Source organism: Cetorhinus maximus, chromosome 9 (genome assembly GCF_964194155.1).
Source record: "Cetorhinus maximus chromosome 9, sCetMax3.hap1.1, whole genome shotgun sequence".
Taxonomy (NCBI): domain Eukaryota; kingdom Metazoa; phylum Chordata; class Chondrichthyes; order Lamniformes; family Cetorhinidae; genus Cetorhinus; species Cetorhinus maximus.
Window position 1 is genome coordinate 28,212,459 of NC_135887.1, and position 20,747 is coordinate 28,233,205.

At 44.1% G+C, this 20,747-nt stretch overlaps 1 protein-coding gene across 1 annotated transcript in view; it reads left to right on the forward strand.

Annotated features, from left to right (window-relative positions):
• The window catches only part of p2rx5 (purinergic receptor P2X, ligand-gated ion channel, 5), a 132,112-nt gene extending 129,158 nt beyond the window's left edge, over positions 1-2,954 (forward strand). Inside the window, exon 12 of the mRNA XM_078547835.1 lies at positions 2,641-2,954. Coding sequence (XP_078403961.1) covers positions 2,641-2,749 — 109 coding nt within the window. The 3' untranslated portion in view covers positions 2,750-2,954. The remainder of the gene's footprint in view (positions 1-2,640) is intronic.
• The last annotated feature ends 17,793 nt before the right edge of the window (positions 2,955-20,747 follow it).

Consider the following 20,747-nt stretch of genomic DNA (forward strand, 5'->3'; position numbering starts at 1 on the left):
TTATCCCTTGGCGAGTGCTAACTCTGTGCAGGGGCGGCCGTTAAACATGGCACCCAAACTATTGAAGGACTAATCAGAGGTTGCCCTGCCAGTGGCCCAGTTTGTTTCCTGGGAACGCATAATTAATGAGGCGGGAAGGCCGGGAAATGGAAGACGCAGCACAAGCCACCATTGCGGCTGTCAGGTAAAACCTCCTTTTTCCTGTCCTCCACTGCACTTAGTGCAAATCTGGGATGATTCTGCCCCATGTCCCGTTTTTTGACCCCCTTTGCTAGGGTAAGTAGGTCATCCCTATTTACTCTATCGAGGTCCTCATTGTTTTGCATGAACATATGAATTAAGTGCAGCGGTAGGCCACTCGGCCCCTTGAGCCTGCTCCACCATTCAATAGGATTATGGCTGATATGATTGTAGCCTCAACTCCACATTCCCACCCACCCTCGATAATCCTTCAGCCCCTTGCTTATCAAGCATCCATTTACCTCTGCCTTAAAAATATTCAAAGATTTTGAAAGGCTGGTATGCAGGTACGGCAAGTAATTAGAAAAGCAAATAGAATGTTATCATTTATTGTGAGGGGAATAGATTTCAAAAGTAGGGAGGTTATGCTTTAGTTATACAGGACACTGGTGAGACCACATCTGGAGTATTATGTACAGTATTGGTCTCCTTAGGGAAAGATGTAACTGTGTTGGAAGCAGTTCAGAGAAGGTTTACTAGACTAAAACCAGGAATGGGCGGGTTGTCTTATGAGGAAAGATTGGACAGGTTAGGCTTGTATTCACTGGAATTTAGAAGAGTAAGTGGTGACTTCATTGAAACCTTTAAGATCCTGAGGGGTCTTGACAGGGTGGATGTGGAGAGGATGTTTCCTCTTGTGGGAGAATCTAGAACTAGGGGTCACTGCTTAAAAATAAGGGATCGCTCATTTAAGACAGAGATGAGGAGAAATGTTTTCCCTCAGAGGGTTGTGAGTCTTTGGAACTCTCTTCCTCAAAAGGCAGTGGAAGCAGAGTCTTTGAATATTTTTAAGGCAGAGCTAGATAGGTTCTTGATTAAAAAGGGGACGAAAGGTTATCGGGGGTGGGCAGGAATGTGGGGTTGAGGTTACAATCAAATCAGCCATGATCTTATTGAATGTCAAAGCAGACACGAGGAGCTGAGTGGCCTACTCCTGCTCCTAAATCATATGTTCAGGATGAGATTGTTGAGCTTCTTGAGTGTTGTTGGAGCTGCACTCATCCAGGCAAGTGGAGAGTATTCCTTCACATTCCTGAATTGTGCCTTGTAGATGACAGACAGGCTTTGGAGAGTCAGGAGGTGAGTTACTCACTGCAAGATTCCTAGTCTCTGACCTGCTCTTATGGCCAAAGTATTTACATGGTTAATACAGTTCAGTTTCTGGTCAATGGTAACCCCCAGGATGTTAATGGTGGGGGATTCAGCAATGGTAATGCCATTGACTGTCAAGGGGCAATGGTTAGATTCTCTCTTGTTGGAGATGGTCATTGCCTGGCACATGTGTGGCACTAATGTTACTTGCCACTTGTCAGCCCAAGCCTGGATATTGTCCAGGTCTTGCTGCATTTGGACATAGATTACTTCAGTATCTGAGGAGTCATGAATGGTGCTGAACATTGTGCAATTATCAGTGAACATCCCCACTTCTGACCTTGTGATGGAAGGAAGGTCATTGATGAAGCAGCTGAAGATGGCTGGACTGAGGACACTACCCTGGGGAACTCCTGCAGTGATATCCTGGAACTGAAATGATTGACCTCCAGCAACCATAACCATCTTCCTTTGTGCTAGGTTAAATTTGTTCATAGGATGTGGGCATCGCTGGCTAGGCCCACATTTATTGCCCATTCCTAATTGCCCTTGAGAAGGCAGTGGTGAGCCACCTTCTTGAACCTCTGCAGTCCATGTGGTGTGTGTACACCCACAACGCTGTTAGGGAGGGTGTGCCAGGATTTTGTCCCAGCGATGGCGATGTATTTCCAAGTCAGGATGGTGGGTGGCTTGGAGGGAAACTTGCAGGTGGTGCTGTTGCCATGCATCTGCTGCCCTTGTCCTTCTAGATGGTAGTGGTCATGGGTTTGAAAGGTGCTGTAGAAGGAGCCTTGTAGATGGTACACACTGCTGCTACTGTGCATCGGTGGTGGAGGGAGTGAATGTTTTTGGACGGGGTTCCAATCAATTGGGCTACTAAGTCCTGGATGGTGTCGAGTTTCTTGAGTGTTGTTGGTGCTGCACTCAGCCAGGCAAGTGGAGAGTACTTCATCACACTCCTGACTTGTGCCTTGTAGACTGTGAACAGGTTCAGGAGGTGAGTTACTCACCACAGAATTCTCAGCTTCTGCCCTGTTCTTGTAGTCATAATATTTATGTGGCTAAATACTTTCTAGTTCTCTGATCTTAACATTACAAAGTTAGCATTACAATGTTAATCATTCCTTTGTAACAAAACACTATATTGTCCAAAGGGCTGCAAGCAGGATATTTGGTTAATGGAAGAAAACATTTGATTCTAACTTTAATAACATATTTTGGGAGATTGCGTTCAACCAGCATTTAATTCTATTTTTATCCTTAACACTGAGACTTGGATACATTTTTAATGCAGTCTGTCTTCCATAGCTTTGATCATTCACCTACGGAGGACGAAATGTTGGAAGTAGAACGGATTGATGTGAAAGTAATGTCCGAAGGGAAAGTGACAGAAGAAATCACAAGAAATGAAAATTAAAGTCATCAGCAAAGTTTCGCAAAGCGAGCAACCACCAAACTCTAATAGGATGGCCTCTCTGTGGCAATCAACTTGCCATCTCTGTCTAACTTGAATCTAACTGTAACAAATTTTATATGTATTTTGGGTCTAAAGTCTGCAGGTCCCTCAATATCAGGTGCAAGGGCATGGATCCTGAATCAAATCAATAGATTTTTTTTTTCCATTAGTTACTTGTTTATGATTTTATTCAGAAAATGGTTTGTGCTTCTGGATCTTATTCTTGAAGTTAGGCATTTACTAGTCACAAAAATTCAAGATTCAATGATCCTAATATAAACTTGGATAGTAACAGCGTAAAGGACAGAGAGGGGGAAAGAGTTTTTGAAGTGTGTTCAGGAGAATTTTCATGATCAGTATTTTTCTGTCTCAAAGGCGGAGGAGGCATTGCTGGCTCTGTTTCTGGGGAATGAGATGGGTCCTGTGGATCAAGTGTCAGTCAGGGAACTTTAAGAGAACAGTGATCAAAGTATCATAAGGTTAAGGTTATTTATGGAAATGGACAGAAGGATCAATCTAAAGTAAAAATACTAAATTGGATGACAGCTGGTTTCAGTGGGGTGAGAATGGATCTGGCCCAGGTAAATTGGAATCAAAGATTGGCAGGCAAAACTGTAATGGAGCAATGGGCTACATTTAAAGAGGACATGGTTTGGGTACAGTTGAGGAGGGAAAACTAAGACAAACAAGGCCAAAGCTAACTGGATGGTGAAAGAGAAAGAGAGTAAGATGAAGAAAAAAAGGGGGCTTATGATAGATGCCAGATGGATGATGGAAGTGAGAATCAGGCCGGATACCTAACATTCAGAGGGGAAATGAAAATGGAAATCAGAGAGGCAAAGAGAGGATAGAAGAGAATGACATTTAACATAACAGAGAATCCAAAAGTCTTCTAGAAGCATAAAAATAGTAAAGAGGCAATAAGAGAACGGATGGGGGTAATTACAGACTAAAATGGGCAGCTGCACATGCAGGCTGTAATGCTTAAATGCATTTGTCTTTAGCAAGGAAGAAGATGCTGCCAAAGTCATCATGAAAAAGGAGATGTTGGAGTACTGGATGGGCTTAAAATTGAAAAAGAGGAGGCCTTAGAAAGGCTGCCAGTATTTAAAGTTGACAAGACACCAGGACCAGATGGGATGCATCTGAGGATGCCGAGGGAAGTAAGGGTGAAATTTGTGAAGATACTGACCATAATATTCAATGTGAATTAGTTAAGGAAAACACAGATTTGTTAAGGTCAAATTATGTAACTAACTTGATTGAATTTTGTGCTGAGGGAACAGAGGTGTTTAGTGAGGATAATGTGGTTGATATGGTGTATATGGACTTCCAAAAGGCATTTACCAAAGTGCCACACACTAGAGTTGCCAGCAAAGCTGAAGCCCCTGAAATAAAACGGATATGAAGTTGGCTGAGTAACAAGAAATGGAAAATAGTAGTGAATGATTGTTTTTTGGACTAGAGGAAAAAGGAGGGAGGGAGAAAACAGGGAATTACAGACTGGTTAGCCTAACATCAGTGGTGGGGAAAATGCTAGAGTCTATTATAAAGGATGTGATAACAGAACACTTAGAAAATATCAACGGAATTAGACAAAGTCAGCATGGATTTATGAAAGGGAATTCATGTTTTTCAAACCTACTGGAGTTTTTTGAGTACATAACTAGCAGAATAGATAAGGGAGAACCAGTTGATGTTGTGTATTTGGATTTTCCAAAAGCTTTTGATAAACTCCCACATACGAGGCTAATGTGCAAAATTAAAGCACATGGGATTGGGGGTAATATATTGGCATGGATTGAGAATTGGTTAGCAGACAGGAAACAGAGAGTAGGAATAAATGGGTCTTTTTTGATGTGGCAGGTGGTAACTACTGGGGTACTGCAGGGATCAGTGCTTGGGTCCCAGCTATATATATATATATATATATATCAATGATTTGGATGAGGGAAACAAATGTAACATTTCCAAGTTTGTTGATGACATGAAACTTGGTGGAAATGTGAGTGGCAAGGAGAATATTAAGAGGCTTCAAGGTGATTTCCACAGGTTGAGTGAGTGGGCAAATACATGGCAGATGCAGTATAACATAGACAAGTGTGAAATTATCCACTTCGGTAGGAAAAACAGAATGAGGGAGCATTATTTAAACGGTGACAGATTGGGAAATGTTGGTCTACAAAGGGACCTGGGTGTCCTTGTACATCAGTCACTGAAAGCAAGTGTGCAGGTGCAGCAAGCAGTTAAGAAAGCAAATGGTATGTTGGCCTACATTGTGAGAGGATTTAAGTACAGGAACAAAGATGTCTTACTGCAGCTGCACAGGGCCTTCGTGAGACTACACCTGGAGTATTGTGTGCTGTTTTGATTTCCTTACCTAAGAAAGGATATTCTTGCCATAGAGCGAGTGCAGTGCAGGTTCACCAGACTGATTCCTGGGATGGCAGGATTGTCATATGAGGAGAGATTGGGTCAACTAGGCCTGTATTGAATGAAGTTTAGAAGAATGAAAGGAGATCTTATTGAAACATATAAAATTCTGACAGGGATGGACAGACTGGATGCAGGGATGATATTTCCCCTGGCTGTGGGGGTGGGGCGCTGGGGTCTAGAACAAGGGGTCACAATCTCAGGATATGGGGTAGGTCATTTAGGACAGAGATGAGGAGAAACATTCTGTTGAAGGGTCATGACGACTCGAAACGTCAACTTTATTCTTCTCCGCCGATGCTGCCAGACCTGCTGAGTTTTTCCAGGTAATTCTGTTTTTGTTTTGATGAGGAGAAACTTCTTCATTCAGAGGGTGGTGAACCTGTGGAATTCTCTACCACAGAAAGCTGTGGAGGTCAAGATAATAAAAATATTTAAGAAGGAAATGGATAGATTTCTGGACTCTAAAGGCATCAGGGGTATGGGGAGAGAGCGGGAGTATGGCATTGAGATAGAGGATCAGCCATGATCATATTGAATGGAGGAGCAGGCTGGAGGGGCTGAATTACCTACTCCTGCTTCTATTTTCTATGTTTCTATACAGTGAGATTCCCCAGAGATTAATGCTAAACCACTGCTTTTTTTGATATATGACCTAGATGTGGGTGTACATGGCAAAATTTCAAAATTTGCAGATCTTTAAAGTATTTCAATCTGTGGGGAGAATACTTGGGGTGCGGAAGAAGCAAAATTGTGGTCACTAAGGTTGGACCAATCAAAGAAATTGCCTTTCCAATCTGGATTACCAAAATACACTGGTGCCCCCTCTTCCAGAACATGGGTGGCTATTAACAGGTGACTGACCGTTAATGTTTGAACCCGCATCTTCGACTGGTCTTCAATCCAGATTTTTCTGAAAAATAAAACAAAATACATCGACCTCTGTGGGTGAAACTTTTATTTTGGACACAGGTTAGTAGTTAAGGGTCAACAACATTGCCACTCTCTTCTGTGGCCTCTATTAACTCTATCACTTCTGCGCGGGAGTGAATCATCTGAGTCCTCTCCCATTAAGTCCTGTCTTTGTAACGCATACCTCTGCCAGTGTTTCGTCTTCCTGGACAGGGCTGGCTCCCAAATTGAACTCCTCCTCTGGCATCCCCTTGGAGGTGGTTCGTCTGGATCCCATGCTATTGGGTCCTGATTCTGGCTGCTTTCCCTTTCAGCAAATGTTCCCCTTTAAATAGTTTCACCTGATTAATATGAAACCACTGAACCCGCTTAGGAAGTTGGACAGCATAGACCATTGGACTGGCTTTATCCACAATGCTGTATGGTCCTTTGTATAGGGGATCAAACGGCCTAACCCTCCACAGCCTACTGACCTAAATCCCACTCTTGTGGTTTGGCTGGTTCTAGGAGCAATCTATTAGCACGATGCGCCCTCATTGAGTTTCCTGCAGCCTCATAGTGGCGATCTTGCAACATCCGTAGAATGTTTGCCACGGACTGTTCCTTAGTAACTTCTCTGGTCTGTCTCTCAGTTAAAGTGGGCACCCACAAGGTGTAGGAGGGGGTCCTCATCGGTCTTCCTGTAACCAACTCATATGAAGAATATCCGGTTCCCTTCGACTTTCCTGCCCAGATATTCAAAAGTACCAGCGATATAATTTCACCCAATTCCCCCCTTGGGCCATTAACTCAGTGCTGTTTTAATTGTGTGATCCATGCGCTTCACTATCCCAGACGATTGTGGATTGGAAGGCACATGCCACTTTCCCTCAATTCCTAGTGGTTGTAGAGTGTGTTAAATTACCTGACCGGTCAACTGACTTCCTTGATCAGATTCCACAATTTGAGGTAAACCCCACCTTGTAAACACTTTTCGTACCAGTGTCTTAGCTGTTCACAGTTGCAGATTTACAGAAGGGTAGCTCTCCCCATTTGGCGAAGTTATCCACCAGTATCAGACAATACTTGTTCCCCCTCTTTGTTCGAGGTAAAGGCCCTATAAAATCACTATGGATCCCTGGCCATGGACCCTCAACGCTCCTAGTGTGTCCCATAGGTGCCTTCCTCTTTTGTGGATCAGGATTATTGGCAGCACAGATCAAACATCGCGGACAAATACCCTCCACATCCTTTTTCATCTCGGGTCACCATCCAACCTTTCCCAAGTGGTTTCCGGTCCCGGGTGACCCGCTTTCGGACCTCCGTGGACCAATTCCATCATTTCCAAGCGACATGTCTCTGGTGCTATCCATTTATCACCTTTAAATAACATCCCCTGTTTTATATTGATTTCGGGACCCCCCAGCAGTCCTTCTATAGGCCTCCCTCTATTCATAGCTTCAATGCTGGATTTTGACTCTGGGCTTTGGTTAGATCGATGCTATTCCCTCAGTCCCAATTTAGTAATGCCTTGTGCCTTTCCCCCTGAAAAGGGATCCCATGATATCCCCGTTTTAGCTCCTATCTTGGCCATTTTTGCAGCCTCACAATTCCCCTCCCCTCTGGGAGGGGATCTAGAATGGGCTTTCACTTTATGGATGAAGTACTGCTCTGGACTTTGTCGGATTGCCTGCAAGATAGTGTGTAAAAGCTCTTTAATGTTCAGCGGTTTCCCATCTGCTGAGGTGTATCCTCGTCTTTATATTTGCAGAAATTTGGTCAATGCATTGCGTGTGGACAATGAATCTGAGCAATTGGTATAAGGTGGCGAAAACCTTCATGGATTCACAACCACATGAGCTCCAGCTGCTAACTCCGCCCGCTGAGCACTCAAGTGGCTGGGAAGTTTTCCACCTAACCCCATCTAATTGTCAGGGTCATAAATCCCACAACCCTTTTGCTGTTCTCCTGTCACTACTGAACTTGAACCGTCTACACAGATGTCTCGCCCATTTGGGCGTTTTCCTGCTTTAAATCCTTTCCTCATTTCCCAGATACCTTCAACTGAACATTCATGTGGTTCTGCTTTGTACAACAGATGTTCTGCTAACTTAGGATCTTGCAATGATTGTACTTTCAGAATTGTGCCCTTTAAAAGCAAGGCCCACTGAGCAATCCTGGCACTGGATGATGTTCCTCTAGTAATATCCTTGTCGGTGTCTGACAGCTTAAGAAGGTTATAGTCTGAGTTCCAGTGTAAACTGCAAAACATTTTTCGGCCCAGAAGGTGGCGCTCGCATGTTGCATATCCCTTCTCTATCTCAGTTAATACCGAGAGGCGTGTGTCACTGGTCTACACTTCCTGTGAATCTCCTGAATCAATGCTGCACTAAGGCTGCTGATGCTAGCCGCTACTTTCAAAGCAAATCCCTTTTTCTGACTGATCATTCCTACAGCTGGTTCAACCTGAAGTTCCCATTTCAATTCCTCATTTGGGTTTCCAGTTCCACTGCTCTCCCTTTTTCAACAGGGTTATCTGAGCTGACTTGCTCCTATAATCTTCAATGAACTCTCCACAATGACCCGTCAGTCCAAGGAGAGATCATAGTGTAGTCACTGAGGTGGGCTGGGCTAACTTGGCTACTGTCTCCCTGTCTGATTGCTCGATACTCCTTTCTCTTGGTTTAAGACCTAATCCAAAAACTGCACTCCTCGTGCCCCTGTCTTGCACTTTCTCAGGGTTCATCTTCAGTCCTGCTCTCTCTAACAACTGTAAAAGCTCTGCTAAGGGGGCAACATATTCTTGCTCATTCTCTGTTAACTGTAATAGGTCATCAGCATATCGAATCAAGCACTCAGGCCGGCTGAAAGCTTTTAATTTGTTTGCCATACATTGCTGGAATATTCCTGCACATTGTTGACCATTAAAGGTAAAGGCAAATTTGTATTGATCTTCCTGACGTACGGGAATGGACCAAAACCTGTTTGAAATGCCTGGCACAGAGAACACTGATATAACTGCTCTCAAACAAAAACAGAATTACCTGGAAAAACTCAGCAGGTCTGGCAGCATCGGCGGAGAAGAAATCAGTTAACGTTTCGAGCCTTCATGGCCCTTCGGCAGAACTGAAGCATAGTTAGAAGAAGGGAGAAATATAAACTGGTTTAAGGTGGGGGGGGGGGTGCGGGGAAAGAGAGAGACATTGAGGGTGTGGTGATTGTGGAGATGAGCAGAACTGCTCTCAAGTCTGCCGCTGCGGCTAACATGGATGAGCAGGCAGAATTTAAGACCCGATAATCCATCTGGTTTGCGAACTGGCCAAATAGGAGAATTGACACGCTTGGGTAATGGTCTTAATATCATTTGCTCTACTAAGGAACCAACCTTAGTAGTCAGATCGGCCTCTAACCTCCTGCGGGAAATGGTATTGCCTTTGAGGGTCTCCATCAATTCTAACCTCCACTCCTTTAACTCAAGCACAATCATTCTTGCGCCGGGCAAAAGCTTCTCCATCCTGCGTTATTATCTCCGGAAACACAGCCCCATCCCTCTGGCTTCACATACACGCAATAAGACTCATACTTGAGTGGCACAAGCACTCGGGCTGGGAGTGGTCCTGTCATTGGTGTACAGGAGGTGATGGGAGTGGGAAAAGCAGTAACGCCTCCCCAGTCAGTCGCAATCAGTCCCTTCCTTTTCTCCAATGCAGACCCAACTGCTGCTGCGATCCGTTTTTCCAAATCCTGAGACCCGCTGTCCCTAATTTTCCCTTTTCCTGAGGGAACTTTGTATTTCCCTTTCTAAGCGGCAGTTTACAATCATTTCGAAAGTGGCAATCTGTGGGAACTGATGCCCTTAATGCACAGACCATCCCACGTGCTGTTGCAGTTTACTTTGTTACTCTTTTCGAGTCAAAACAATTAACTAAATTAACAATAACAAGGGAGAAATCAAGCACAGCCCCTAAGTCAGGTCAGCTGTAAAATCAAGGAAAAACTTTAAAGGAAACTTACAAACATTAAACCAAGATGTGATTAAAGGGGTCAACAAAACACCCCAGTCCCCGCGGTGCCCACCGGGCATGGAAGGCCTCGATGGTGCCGGCAGACACCGCGTGCTCCCTTTCCAGGGACACCCGGCCACGAACGTAGCCGCGGAAGAGGGACAAACAATCGGGCGGGACACCCCCCTCGATCGCCCGCTGCCTGGACCTGTTAATGGCCAACCTGGCCAGGCCCAGGAGCAGGTTCACGAGGAGGTCCCCCTCCTTCCCGACCAGCTGCACGATCTACCTGTTCTTCTCTCTCTCTCTCTCTACAGCACTTTGAATGCTGCCTTCACATCCTCCTTTTCCCTATCTAATCTCTGACACTCCCAACTGAGGTCCCCATTTGGCTTTTCCAAAGCTCCCGCCTTTCACATGCCTCCACATACTGACTTTTAATATATTCCACCTCTCCTGCCCAATGGTTAATTCCCGTGGCATATTTTTCCCAGCCCTTCTTTTTCCCTTCCCTTTCCTCTTGGAGCTGACCCCAGGATATGTTCTGCACTGCACAGTGTCCTTCCTTTTCTCTGTGAATGTTTGCCAATTCTTCTTCTTGCTGTATCAATTTAGTTTCTTTATCAGCGAGTTTAGTTTTATACTCCTCCAGCGCTTGCTCCTGATCATTACACCTCACTTTTAGTTCCATGATCTAGCTCTCTAATCTCATGCATTTCTCCCGTAGTACCAGCAACCATCCGCTTTTAACAGCCTTGGTTTACTGTGGGACCCCCATCCACAGTTCCACCTCAAAGGTGGGGTCATCCGATTGCTCAATGAGTCGAATCCCTCCTTCAGGGGTAACTTAACTCTAAGGCACTTCTCTATCGTCTCATCCATGTTTGTCTTCAGGCTCCTGTCAACTCGCCAAACATCTGTAGGGGCGTGAGAGTTCTCAGTTAGGATCGGAGCTGCACTCTGGACATAACGGGAATGAATGACAATGCCAAGTAATGTGTTAAACAACAATTTCATTGAATGATGATAATTATAATAATGATAATGGTGATGTGACAATTATTTGTTAATATAAAAAAGAAGTAAAAAGAAAGATACCTTTATTGAAAGGAAAAGTACCTGCACTGCAGGAATTCACCAAGGCTCCTTAGACAGCACCTTCCAAACCTATGACTACCAGCATTTAGAAGGACAAGGGCAGCAGATAGATGGGAACACCACCACTTGGAAGTGCCTCCAAGCCACTCACCATCCTGACTTGGAAATATCTCACCAATCTTTCACTGTCATGGGGTCAAATTCCTGGAACTCCCTCTCTAACAGCACTGTGGTTGTGCCTACACCGCATGGACTGCAGCAGCTCAAGAAGGCAGCTCACCACCACTTTCTCAAGGGCAACTAGGGATGGGCAATAAATGCTGGCCCAGCCAGTGAAGCTGACATCTCATGAATCAATAAAAAAAAATCCCCCTCAAATGCAGCCATCCCCTGGGCCAAATCATGCTGTAGGACAACCGTGGCAGGGATACAGCATTGAAAATACAATAGGAGCAGCAGGTGAATTCACCCTCGAAGTCTGCAGAAAAAGTAAAGACAAGGGCGAAAAATTCAAGAAAGATCATGCCTGTAAATTGCTCACATCATGGCTCCTCCATGATCCAGGGCTAAACAACTGCCAGTGGAAAACAAATGCAGAGTCTGATTGGAGGATCAGCGAGAGTGGACGAGGCTCCTCCTCCAATCACAGATCCTGACTTCCTCTACGGCTACTCCAGCTCCTCCAATCACAGGTTCCTTCCCATCCGATTTTATTGCTCCTCCAGAAGCATGCTCTAGGATTGGAGCAGCAGCAAGAGCAGGAGGGAGGAACCCTGTGATTGGAGGAGTTTGAGCAACAGCAGGGGGGAGAAAGGAGAGCGCGAGACCAAGGTGGCGATGGATCTGGTTCTGGTAAAGCATCTCTGCCTGTGTCTGTGTGAGTGACAGAGTGAAGGAGAGAGGGACACTGAGGAAGGCGAGAGGGGTTTTTTTTGGGAAAAGGAGGCCTCTCAGGCCAAGAGAGGGACAGAGGGTGTGGTCACAGGCAACATTACCCATTTTCACACTGACAGGTTATTTTATTTATTGATGCATTTGATTTCCCAACTCTGTGTAAAAAAGGAATCAATATTTTTCCTTCTAAACCCTTCCAAGATTACAAATTACTGACAGAACAACAAAAACTAAACCAAGAGAAAAGTTAAATCCTTGTCAATATGGCTTCTTCCTCATCTCTATTTGTCCAATAAATTATTTTGGGAGTAAAATTTAAATTAGATCTGGGGTTGAGGGAGAAAAATATTGTGGGAGAAATCCAGTTATTTCTGTTCCTCTTAAATTTTTCTTTAAATGTTTTTGTCTGTACCAGCTTGTTTGGCCTTTGTTGTTTGTGTTTTCTTTTTTGAAAATAACAGTTTTGATGTGTAGAAAAGGCTCAGAGCCCAGTCAATCCAGAAAAGCATGATCGTCCAGGCCTTGAGTTTGCTTTAAATACAGACACTGGAGGGGTGGTAGTGGTTGAATGAAGAAAAACTGTTTAATCATTGCTAGATTCTTGGCCACCTACCCAGCACCGAGACGCTTATTCCTTTGATATCCTTTGATGAAGGTGTAGTGAATTTGCAAATATAAATGAAAAAGAAGAAGAAGAAAGAAAAGATTTAATTTCTTTCTTTTTTGTTTGGTTATTGTTGCTCCAGATGCCGTTTGCAAACCTGAAAGCCAGGCCCAGGGAACAGAGTTTTTAAAAAAGAAGCTTTACTTTTCCTTTTAAGAAAGAACTGCTTCGAGATCAATTTGGTTTCGAATTTAAATCTTTAGATCTAAGGAGCCCCTGAAAAATCAAAAAGCAGTCCTTGAGAAAATCTCAAAAAGAGCCCTCGAATAAAAGAATCATGACGTTCAGGGGCCGGACTGTCTTCCACAAAACAACATGTTGTAGGGAATGAGACATTTAAGATGCTGAGTAATATTGCTGATGTGTTGACAGAACTAATTGGATTCAACATCAATTTTGTGGAAACCACGGTTAAGGACATGAAGGAGGTTAAAGCATTCAGGAAGAATTTGCCAGGGTGCTCAGTTCTGCTATGTTTGTTCCATATTAGGACGAACCTAAAGAAGAAGATCGACAGCTTTCTTATGACAATACTTCATCAAGGAGGTGAACCTGCAAGGAAATGGTTTATTCACGTTCTGAGGAGAGTCTGCACAGTTTGTGTGGAAAGAATTGGGCAGCTGCACTGATCGCTCTAGATGGGTCTGTGCTTATCACTAAGTTATAGAGCTGCGCACACAAGGGTGAGTCTGCTGAATCCAGTTCTCCAACTTCTTTCTTTCTCCAACTTCGAGAGCGGGCGAAAAGAGAACCCGGAGGCAGTAACCTCCGCCTAGAAGACCCATCCGATCCAGTCCAGTCTGTGACCCCAGAGCGGAGTGGCCGCATTCTGAGAAATATTGAAGTGCGACATCACAGGAAGACAGGTAAGTGATTGGTTTGTGAATATTTTGCTCATTTATCTTCAAAACTTGTGCGACTTATTAGCTAATTGTAAGTTTTTATTAGTTGTAGTAAAGTTTACTAGTAGCAGTAAGGGTTATTGGGAATATCAGTGTTTATTAATTATAAATTAATTAAAAGTAAATTAAAATGAAGATTGCAGGGCAGGTGATGTGTTGCGAGTGCAGAATGTGGGGCTTCCTGCACACCAGGTTGATCCAGGGCAAATATGTCTGCAGTAAGTGCCTGTGACTTGAGGAGCTTCGGCTCAGAGCCATGGAGCTAGAAGCTGAGCTGCAGACATTGTGATGCATCAGGGAGTGGACACTGGGAGGAAGTTAAACCCCTTAGGATAGAGTCTTCTGATTTGGTCATTGGTCAGGGAAAGGAGGGTGTGACTGCAAGTGAGGCAGGCATGGAAACCCAGAAGGTATAAGTGGAACAGCCTTAGCCTTTGCAATTGCCCAACAGGTTCAAGGTTCTTGCAGCCTATTTGGATGAAAACAGTGGCTGCAGGGTGGATGAGCAAACTGACCATGACACTGTGGTACAGAAAGTCTTTCAAGCAGGGGGAGTTAATAGGAATGTAGTGGCAGTTGGGGAAAGTATAGTCAAGGGAGTGGACACAGTTGTCTAACCAAGGGTGGGAGTCTGGACATCTGTGTTGCCTGCCTTGTTCCAGTGCTTGGAACATCTGCTTTGGGCTGGAGAGGAACTTGCAATGGGAGGGGCAGGGTCCAATGGTCATAATCCACGTGGGTACCAGCAACATAGATAGATCTAGGAAAGGGTTCAGCTGCGAGAGTATGAGCAGCTAGGGGTTAAATTAAAAAGCAGAACCTCAAAGGTAATAATCTCTCAATTACTACCTGAGCCACGAGCAAATTGGTGTAGGGTTAAATCAGATTAGAGAGTTAAATTTGTGGCTCAAAGATTGATGTGGGAGAAATGGGTTTCGATTCATTGGGCACTGGCACCCGTACTGGGGAAAGTGGGGGCTGTACTGTTAGTATGGTCTTTACCTGAAGCTTGCTGGGACATGTGGTCTAGTGAGTTGTATAACTAGAGTGGTAGCAATGGCTTTAACCTAAATAGTGGGGGCAAGGGATCAAGTTTTGGAAGTTGTGATAAATTAAGTAGAGAAGACAAGCGCAAAATAGGAATAAGGGAAATGATGATCAAAGCATGGCAGGAAGGGACAGAGTGTTCAAACCTAAGGGTGCACCAGCAGATAAGGCTAGAGGTTACAAAAATAGTAAAAAGTCAGAACTTAAGGCTCTGTATCTGAATGCATGTACCATTCATAACAAAACGGATGAATTGACAGCACAAATAGATATAAACATGTATGATCTGATAGCCATTACAGAGACATGACTGCAGGATGATGAAGACATGGACCTGAATATTGAAGGTACATAGAATTTAGGAAGGACAGGAAGCTGAGCAAAGGGAGAGGGGGTAGCTTTGTTAATCAAGGATGACATTGTTACAATAGAGAGAGATGACCTTAGTTCTGGAGATCAAGTTGTAGAATCGGTTTGGATAGAGATGAGAAATGGTAAAAATAAGAAGTCACTTGTGGGAGTGACTTATAGGCCCATGAACAGTAGCCACACTATAGGGACGGGGTATACAGGAAGAAATAATGTGAGCTTGTGAGAAATGTATGGCAATAATCAAGGATGATTTTAATCTACACATAGGTTGGACAAATCAAATTGGCAAAGGTAGCCTGGATGATGAGATCATAGTATTTTCAGGACACCTTCTCACAGCTGCACATTTTAGCACCAACCAGGGAGCAGGCTACTCTAGATCTGGTAATGTGCAGTGTGACAGGATTAATTAATGACCTCATAGTGAAAGTGCACTTAGGTCGCAGTGATCATAATATGATTGAATTTCACTTTCAGTTTGAGGGAGAGAAGAGTGGATGTAAGACTAGTGTTTTAAACTTAAATAAGGGCAATAATGAGGGCATGAAGTCAGAGCTGGCTGAAGTGAACTGTGAAATTAGGTTATGTCTGCAGTTTAAGGAGATATTTCCGAATACTGAGAAAAGATATATTCCAGTGAGAAAAAATTCCTGAGGGAAGGACACACCTTCTGTGGTTAACTAAAGGAATTAAAGGTAGTATCAAATTGAAAGAAAAGGTGTATAATTTTGCAAAGATGGGCGGGATTTTGCAGCCCCAACAGTGCGCGTCATCATGGATAGGACAGGGGAATTTGGAGACCTTTTCACAACCTGCTACAATGATGACTACCAATATTGGTGCCGGAAAATCCCACTCGATGAGTGACAGGTTGAAAGATTGGACAGAATATAAAGAACGACTAAAAGATTACTAATGAGGGAGAAATTTGAGTATGAGAGAAAGCTAGCTAGAAATATAAAAACAGATGGTAAGGGTTTCCACAGATATTTAAAAAGGAAAAGAATAAGTAAAGTGAGCATTGGTTCTCTAGAGAGTGAGAACAGGGCATTAATAATGAAAATTAAGGAAATGGCAGTTGAATTGAACAGATATTTTGTATCCCTCTTCACTGTAGAGGATACAAATAACATCCTAGAATTAATGTGAGTCAGGGGGTGAAAGAGAGGGGGGAACTGAAAACAATTACAATCGCCAGTGAAAAGGGACTGTGAAAATTGTTAGAACGAAAAGCTAACAGATCCCCAGGTCATGATGGACTTCATCTTAGGGTCTTAAAATAATTGCCTGCTGAGATAGTAGATGCTTTTAATTTTCCAAAATTCCCTAGATTCTGGAAAGGTCCCCCAAGATTGGAAAATAACAAATGTGACTTCTCTATTCGAGAGAGAAGGAAGGTAAAAAACAGGAAACTTTACAGCCACTTAGCTTAACATCTGTCATAGGGAAAATGCTGGAATCTATTATTAAAGAGATTGTAGAGGAGCACTTAAAAAATCTCAATGCAATCAGGCAGAGTCAACAGGGTTTTGTTAAAGGGAAATCATGTTTAATTAATTTATTGGAGTGCTTTGAGGAAGTAACAAACAACGTGGATAAAGGAGAACCTGTGGATGCAATTGACTAAGATTTCCAAGGTGCCACATCAAAGGTTACTACACAAAATAAGAGCTCATAGTGTAGGGGGTTAAATGAGCATGGTGTCGAGGTAACATTTTAGTATGGATAGCCAAACAATCCTCTAGCAGGAAACACAGAATAGACATAAATGGGTCACTTTCAGGTCGGCAAGATGTGACAAGTGGAGTGCCACAGGGATTGGTGCTGGACCTGAACTGTTTGATGAAGAGACTGAATGTATGGTTGCTAAACTTGCTGATGACACAATGATAGGTAGAAAAGTAAGTTGTGAAAAGGACATAAGGAGTCTGCAAAGGGATATAGATACATTAAGTGAGTGGACAAAAATCGTGAGATGGAGCACAATGTGGGAAAATGTGAACTTGTCTGCTTTGGCAGGAAGAATAGAAAAGCAATATATTATTTAAATGGAGACAGAATACAGAACTCTGAGGCACAGAGGGATCTGGGTGTCCCAGTACATGAATCACAAAAAGTACAGCAAGTGGTTAGGAAGATAAATGGAATGTTGTTAATTGTTGCAGGGGGAATGAAATATAAAAGTAGGAATGTTTTGCTACAGTTGTAAGGGCATTGGTGAGACCACATCTAGAGTACTGTGTACAGCTTGGTTTCATTATTTAAGAAAGGATATAATTGCATTAGAAGCAGGTTTGAAAAGTTCACTCAACTGATACGTGGGATGGGCACAGTAGGTGGGGGGATTGGTCAGGCTAGACCTGTATCCACTGGAGTTTAGCAGATTGAGAGGTGATCTTATTGAAACATATAACACCCTGAGGGGCTTGACAGGATGGATGTGGAAAGGATGTTTCCCCTTGTGGGAGATTCTAGAATTGGGGGACACAGTTTAAAAATACAATGTCTCCCATTTAATTCGGAGATGAGAAGAATTTTTTTCTCTGAGGATCATGAATCTTTGGAACATTCTTTCCTTGGAGAGTGGTGGAGGTAGGATCAATGAATATTTTTAAGGCAGGGTAGATAGATTCTTAACTAACAAGGGTGTCAAAGGTTATCAAAGGTCAGCGGAATGTGGAGTTGAGGCCACAATCAGATCAGCTAGGATCTTGTTGAATGGTGGAGCAGGCTTGAGTGGCCAAATGATTATTCATGGAATGTGGGCATCGCTGGAAAGGCCAGCTTTTATTTCCCAATCCTAGTTGCCCTTGAGAAGGTGGTGGTGAGCTGCCTTCTTGAACTGCTACAGCCCATGTGGTGTAGGTACATCCACAGTGCTGTTAGGGAGAGAGTTACAGGATTTTGACCCAGCGACAGTGAATGAACGGCAATATATTTCCAACTCAGGATGGTGAGCGGTTTGGAGGGGAACTTCCAGGTGATGCTGTTCCCATGCATCCGCTGCTCTTGTCCTTCTAGATGGCAGTGGTTGTGTGTTTGGATGGTGCTGTAAAAGGAGCTTCAGTGAGTTCCTGCAGTGCACCTTGTAGATGGTACACACTGCTGCCACAGTGTGTTGGTGGTGGAGGAAGTGAATGTTTGTGGGTGTGGTGCCAATCAAGTGGGCTGCTTTGTCCTGGATGGTGTCAAGCTTCTTAAGTGTTGTTGGAGCTGCACTCATCCAGGCAAGTATTCCACCACACTCCTGACTTGTGCCTTGTAGATGGTGGACAGGCTTTGGGGAGTCAGGAGATGAGTTTCTTGCCACAAGATTCCCAGCCTCTGACCTGCTCTTGTAGCCACAGTATTTATGTGGCTAGTCCAGTTCAGTTTCTGGTCAATAGTAACCCCCAGGATGTTGATAGTTTGGAATTCAGCAATGGTAATGCCATTGAATATCAGGGGCTGATGGTTGGATTCTCTCTTGTTGGAGGTGGTCATTGCCTCACACTTGTGTGGCGCGAATGTTACTTGCCACTTGTCAGCCCAAGCTTGGATATTATCCAGGTCTTGCTGCATTTGGACATGGACTGCTTCAGTATCTGAGGAGTCATGAATGGTGCTGAACATTGTGCAATCATCAGTGAACATCCCCACTTCTGACCTTATGATGGAAGGAAGGTCATTGATGAAGCAGCTGAAGATGGTTGGGCTGGGGACACTATCCTGAGGAACTACTGTAGTGATGTCCTGGAGCTGAGATGACTGACCTCCAACAACCACAACCATCTTCCTTTGTGCTAGCTATGACGCCAATCGGTGGAGAGTTTTCCCCTGATTCCCATTGATTTCAGTTTTGCTGGGGATCCTTGATGCCACACTTGGTCAAATGTGGCTTGATGTCAAGGGCAGTCACTCTCACCTCACCATGGGAGCTCAGCTCTTTTGTCCATGTCTGAACTAAGGCTGTAGTGAGGTCAGGAGCTGAGTGGCCCTGGCAGAACCCAAACTGGGCATCAGTGAGCAGGTTATTGCTAAGCAAGTGCCGCTTGATGGCATCATTGATGATCCCGTCTATTACTTTACTGATGATGGAGAATAGACTGATGGGGCGGTAATTGGCCGGGTTGGATTTGTCCTGTTTTTTGTGTACGGGACATACCTGGGCAATTTTCCACATAGCTGGGTAGATGCCAGTGTTGTAGCTGTACTGGAAAAGCTTGGCTAGGGGCGTTGCAAGTTCTGGAGCTCAAGTCTTCAGTTCTATTGCTGGAATATTGTCAGGGCCCATAGTCTTTGCAGTATCCAGTGCCTTCAGCCATTTCTTGATATCACGTGCAATGAATTGAATTGGCTGAAGGCTGGCATCTGTGATGCTGGGGACCTCTTGAGGAGGCCAAGATGGATCATCCACTCGGCACTTCTGGCTGAAGATTGTAGCAAATGCTTCAGCCTTATCTTTTGCACTGATGTGCTGGGTTCCTCCATCATTGAGGATGGGGATATTTGTTGAGCCTCCTCCTCCAGTGAGTTGTTTAATAGTCCACCACCATTCACAACTGGATGTGGCAGGACTGCAGAGCTTAGATCTGATCCGTTGGTTGTAGGATTGCTTAATTCTGCCTATCACTTGCTGCTTTCACTGTTTGGCATGCAAGTTGTCCTGTGTTGTAGCTTCCTGTGTTGACACCTCATTTTTAGGTGCGCCTAGTGCTGCTCCTGGCATGCCCTCCTGCACCCTTCAATTGTAACCTAACCAGAGCTGCTTTAAGGTTCAGGATTAAACAGCAAGAGACCAATACAGCCACAGTGACATCTAGTGTCAAGCAGTTATGTAATACATTTTCTGGCTTCAGCATTCACTGTGCTGCTCTTTCACTTGGTCCATTGACTGGCCAGGTTGTAGCCCTTGTATGCCTGAAAAGAGAAAGATGGAAGATAAGGTTGTGGTGATAGGAGGAGAGAAAGCAAATGGTGCACATTGAAACCATCTGCAGCTCTGTAAGTTGGAGAGATGAGTGGGGAAGTGGAATGTGAGGATGACAATTGGGTTTGAGCATGCCATCACTTTCAATCATCGCCGCTTGCCATAGCCATAGTTACCACTGCTTCACTGGTGGCTGTGCCCGTCTCCTGCCAGTTAAGTGCTGCTGTCCTGCAAGAGAGTGGGAAATGAATCAGTGAGTGTGCGACAATGTGTTAGGAAGTTGTAGTTGACATGATTGGATAGTTTGTTCAAGCTACGAAATGTGGTTTTGAGGCTTGCAGCAATGTGTGAGGGTGAAGTGAAACTATGAATATTAGGTATGAATGTTCAATGATGGAGATTTTTTGGTAGGTAAGAGATGTGGGTGTGAATGAGCAGAGTTTGGGAAGTGGTGCAGTGGACGGGATATAGCGTTTGAAGATTAATTCACTTGACTTTGACCATTCCTGTGAGGTCATTTGAGCTTCTAGCAGCACTGCATCCAGATTCTTGGGTCTAGACTCCTATCACTGACTGCCATGGCTATCTGCTCCCACTGCCTCAGCACAGTTTTGTCTGGAAAGCCTACTGGCCCCCTGTGGATCAAGACTTTCTCTCCCCCTGTCCACCTACCTCACCTTGACATCCAAGCACAGCTCAGAGAACCATGAAGCATGCTCTCTGCCCGGTTGTGCCATAATTCAAC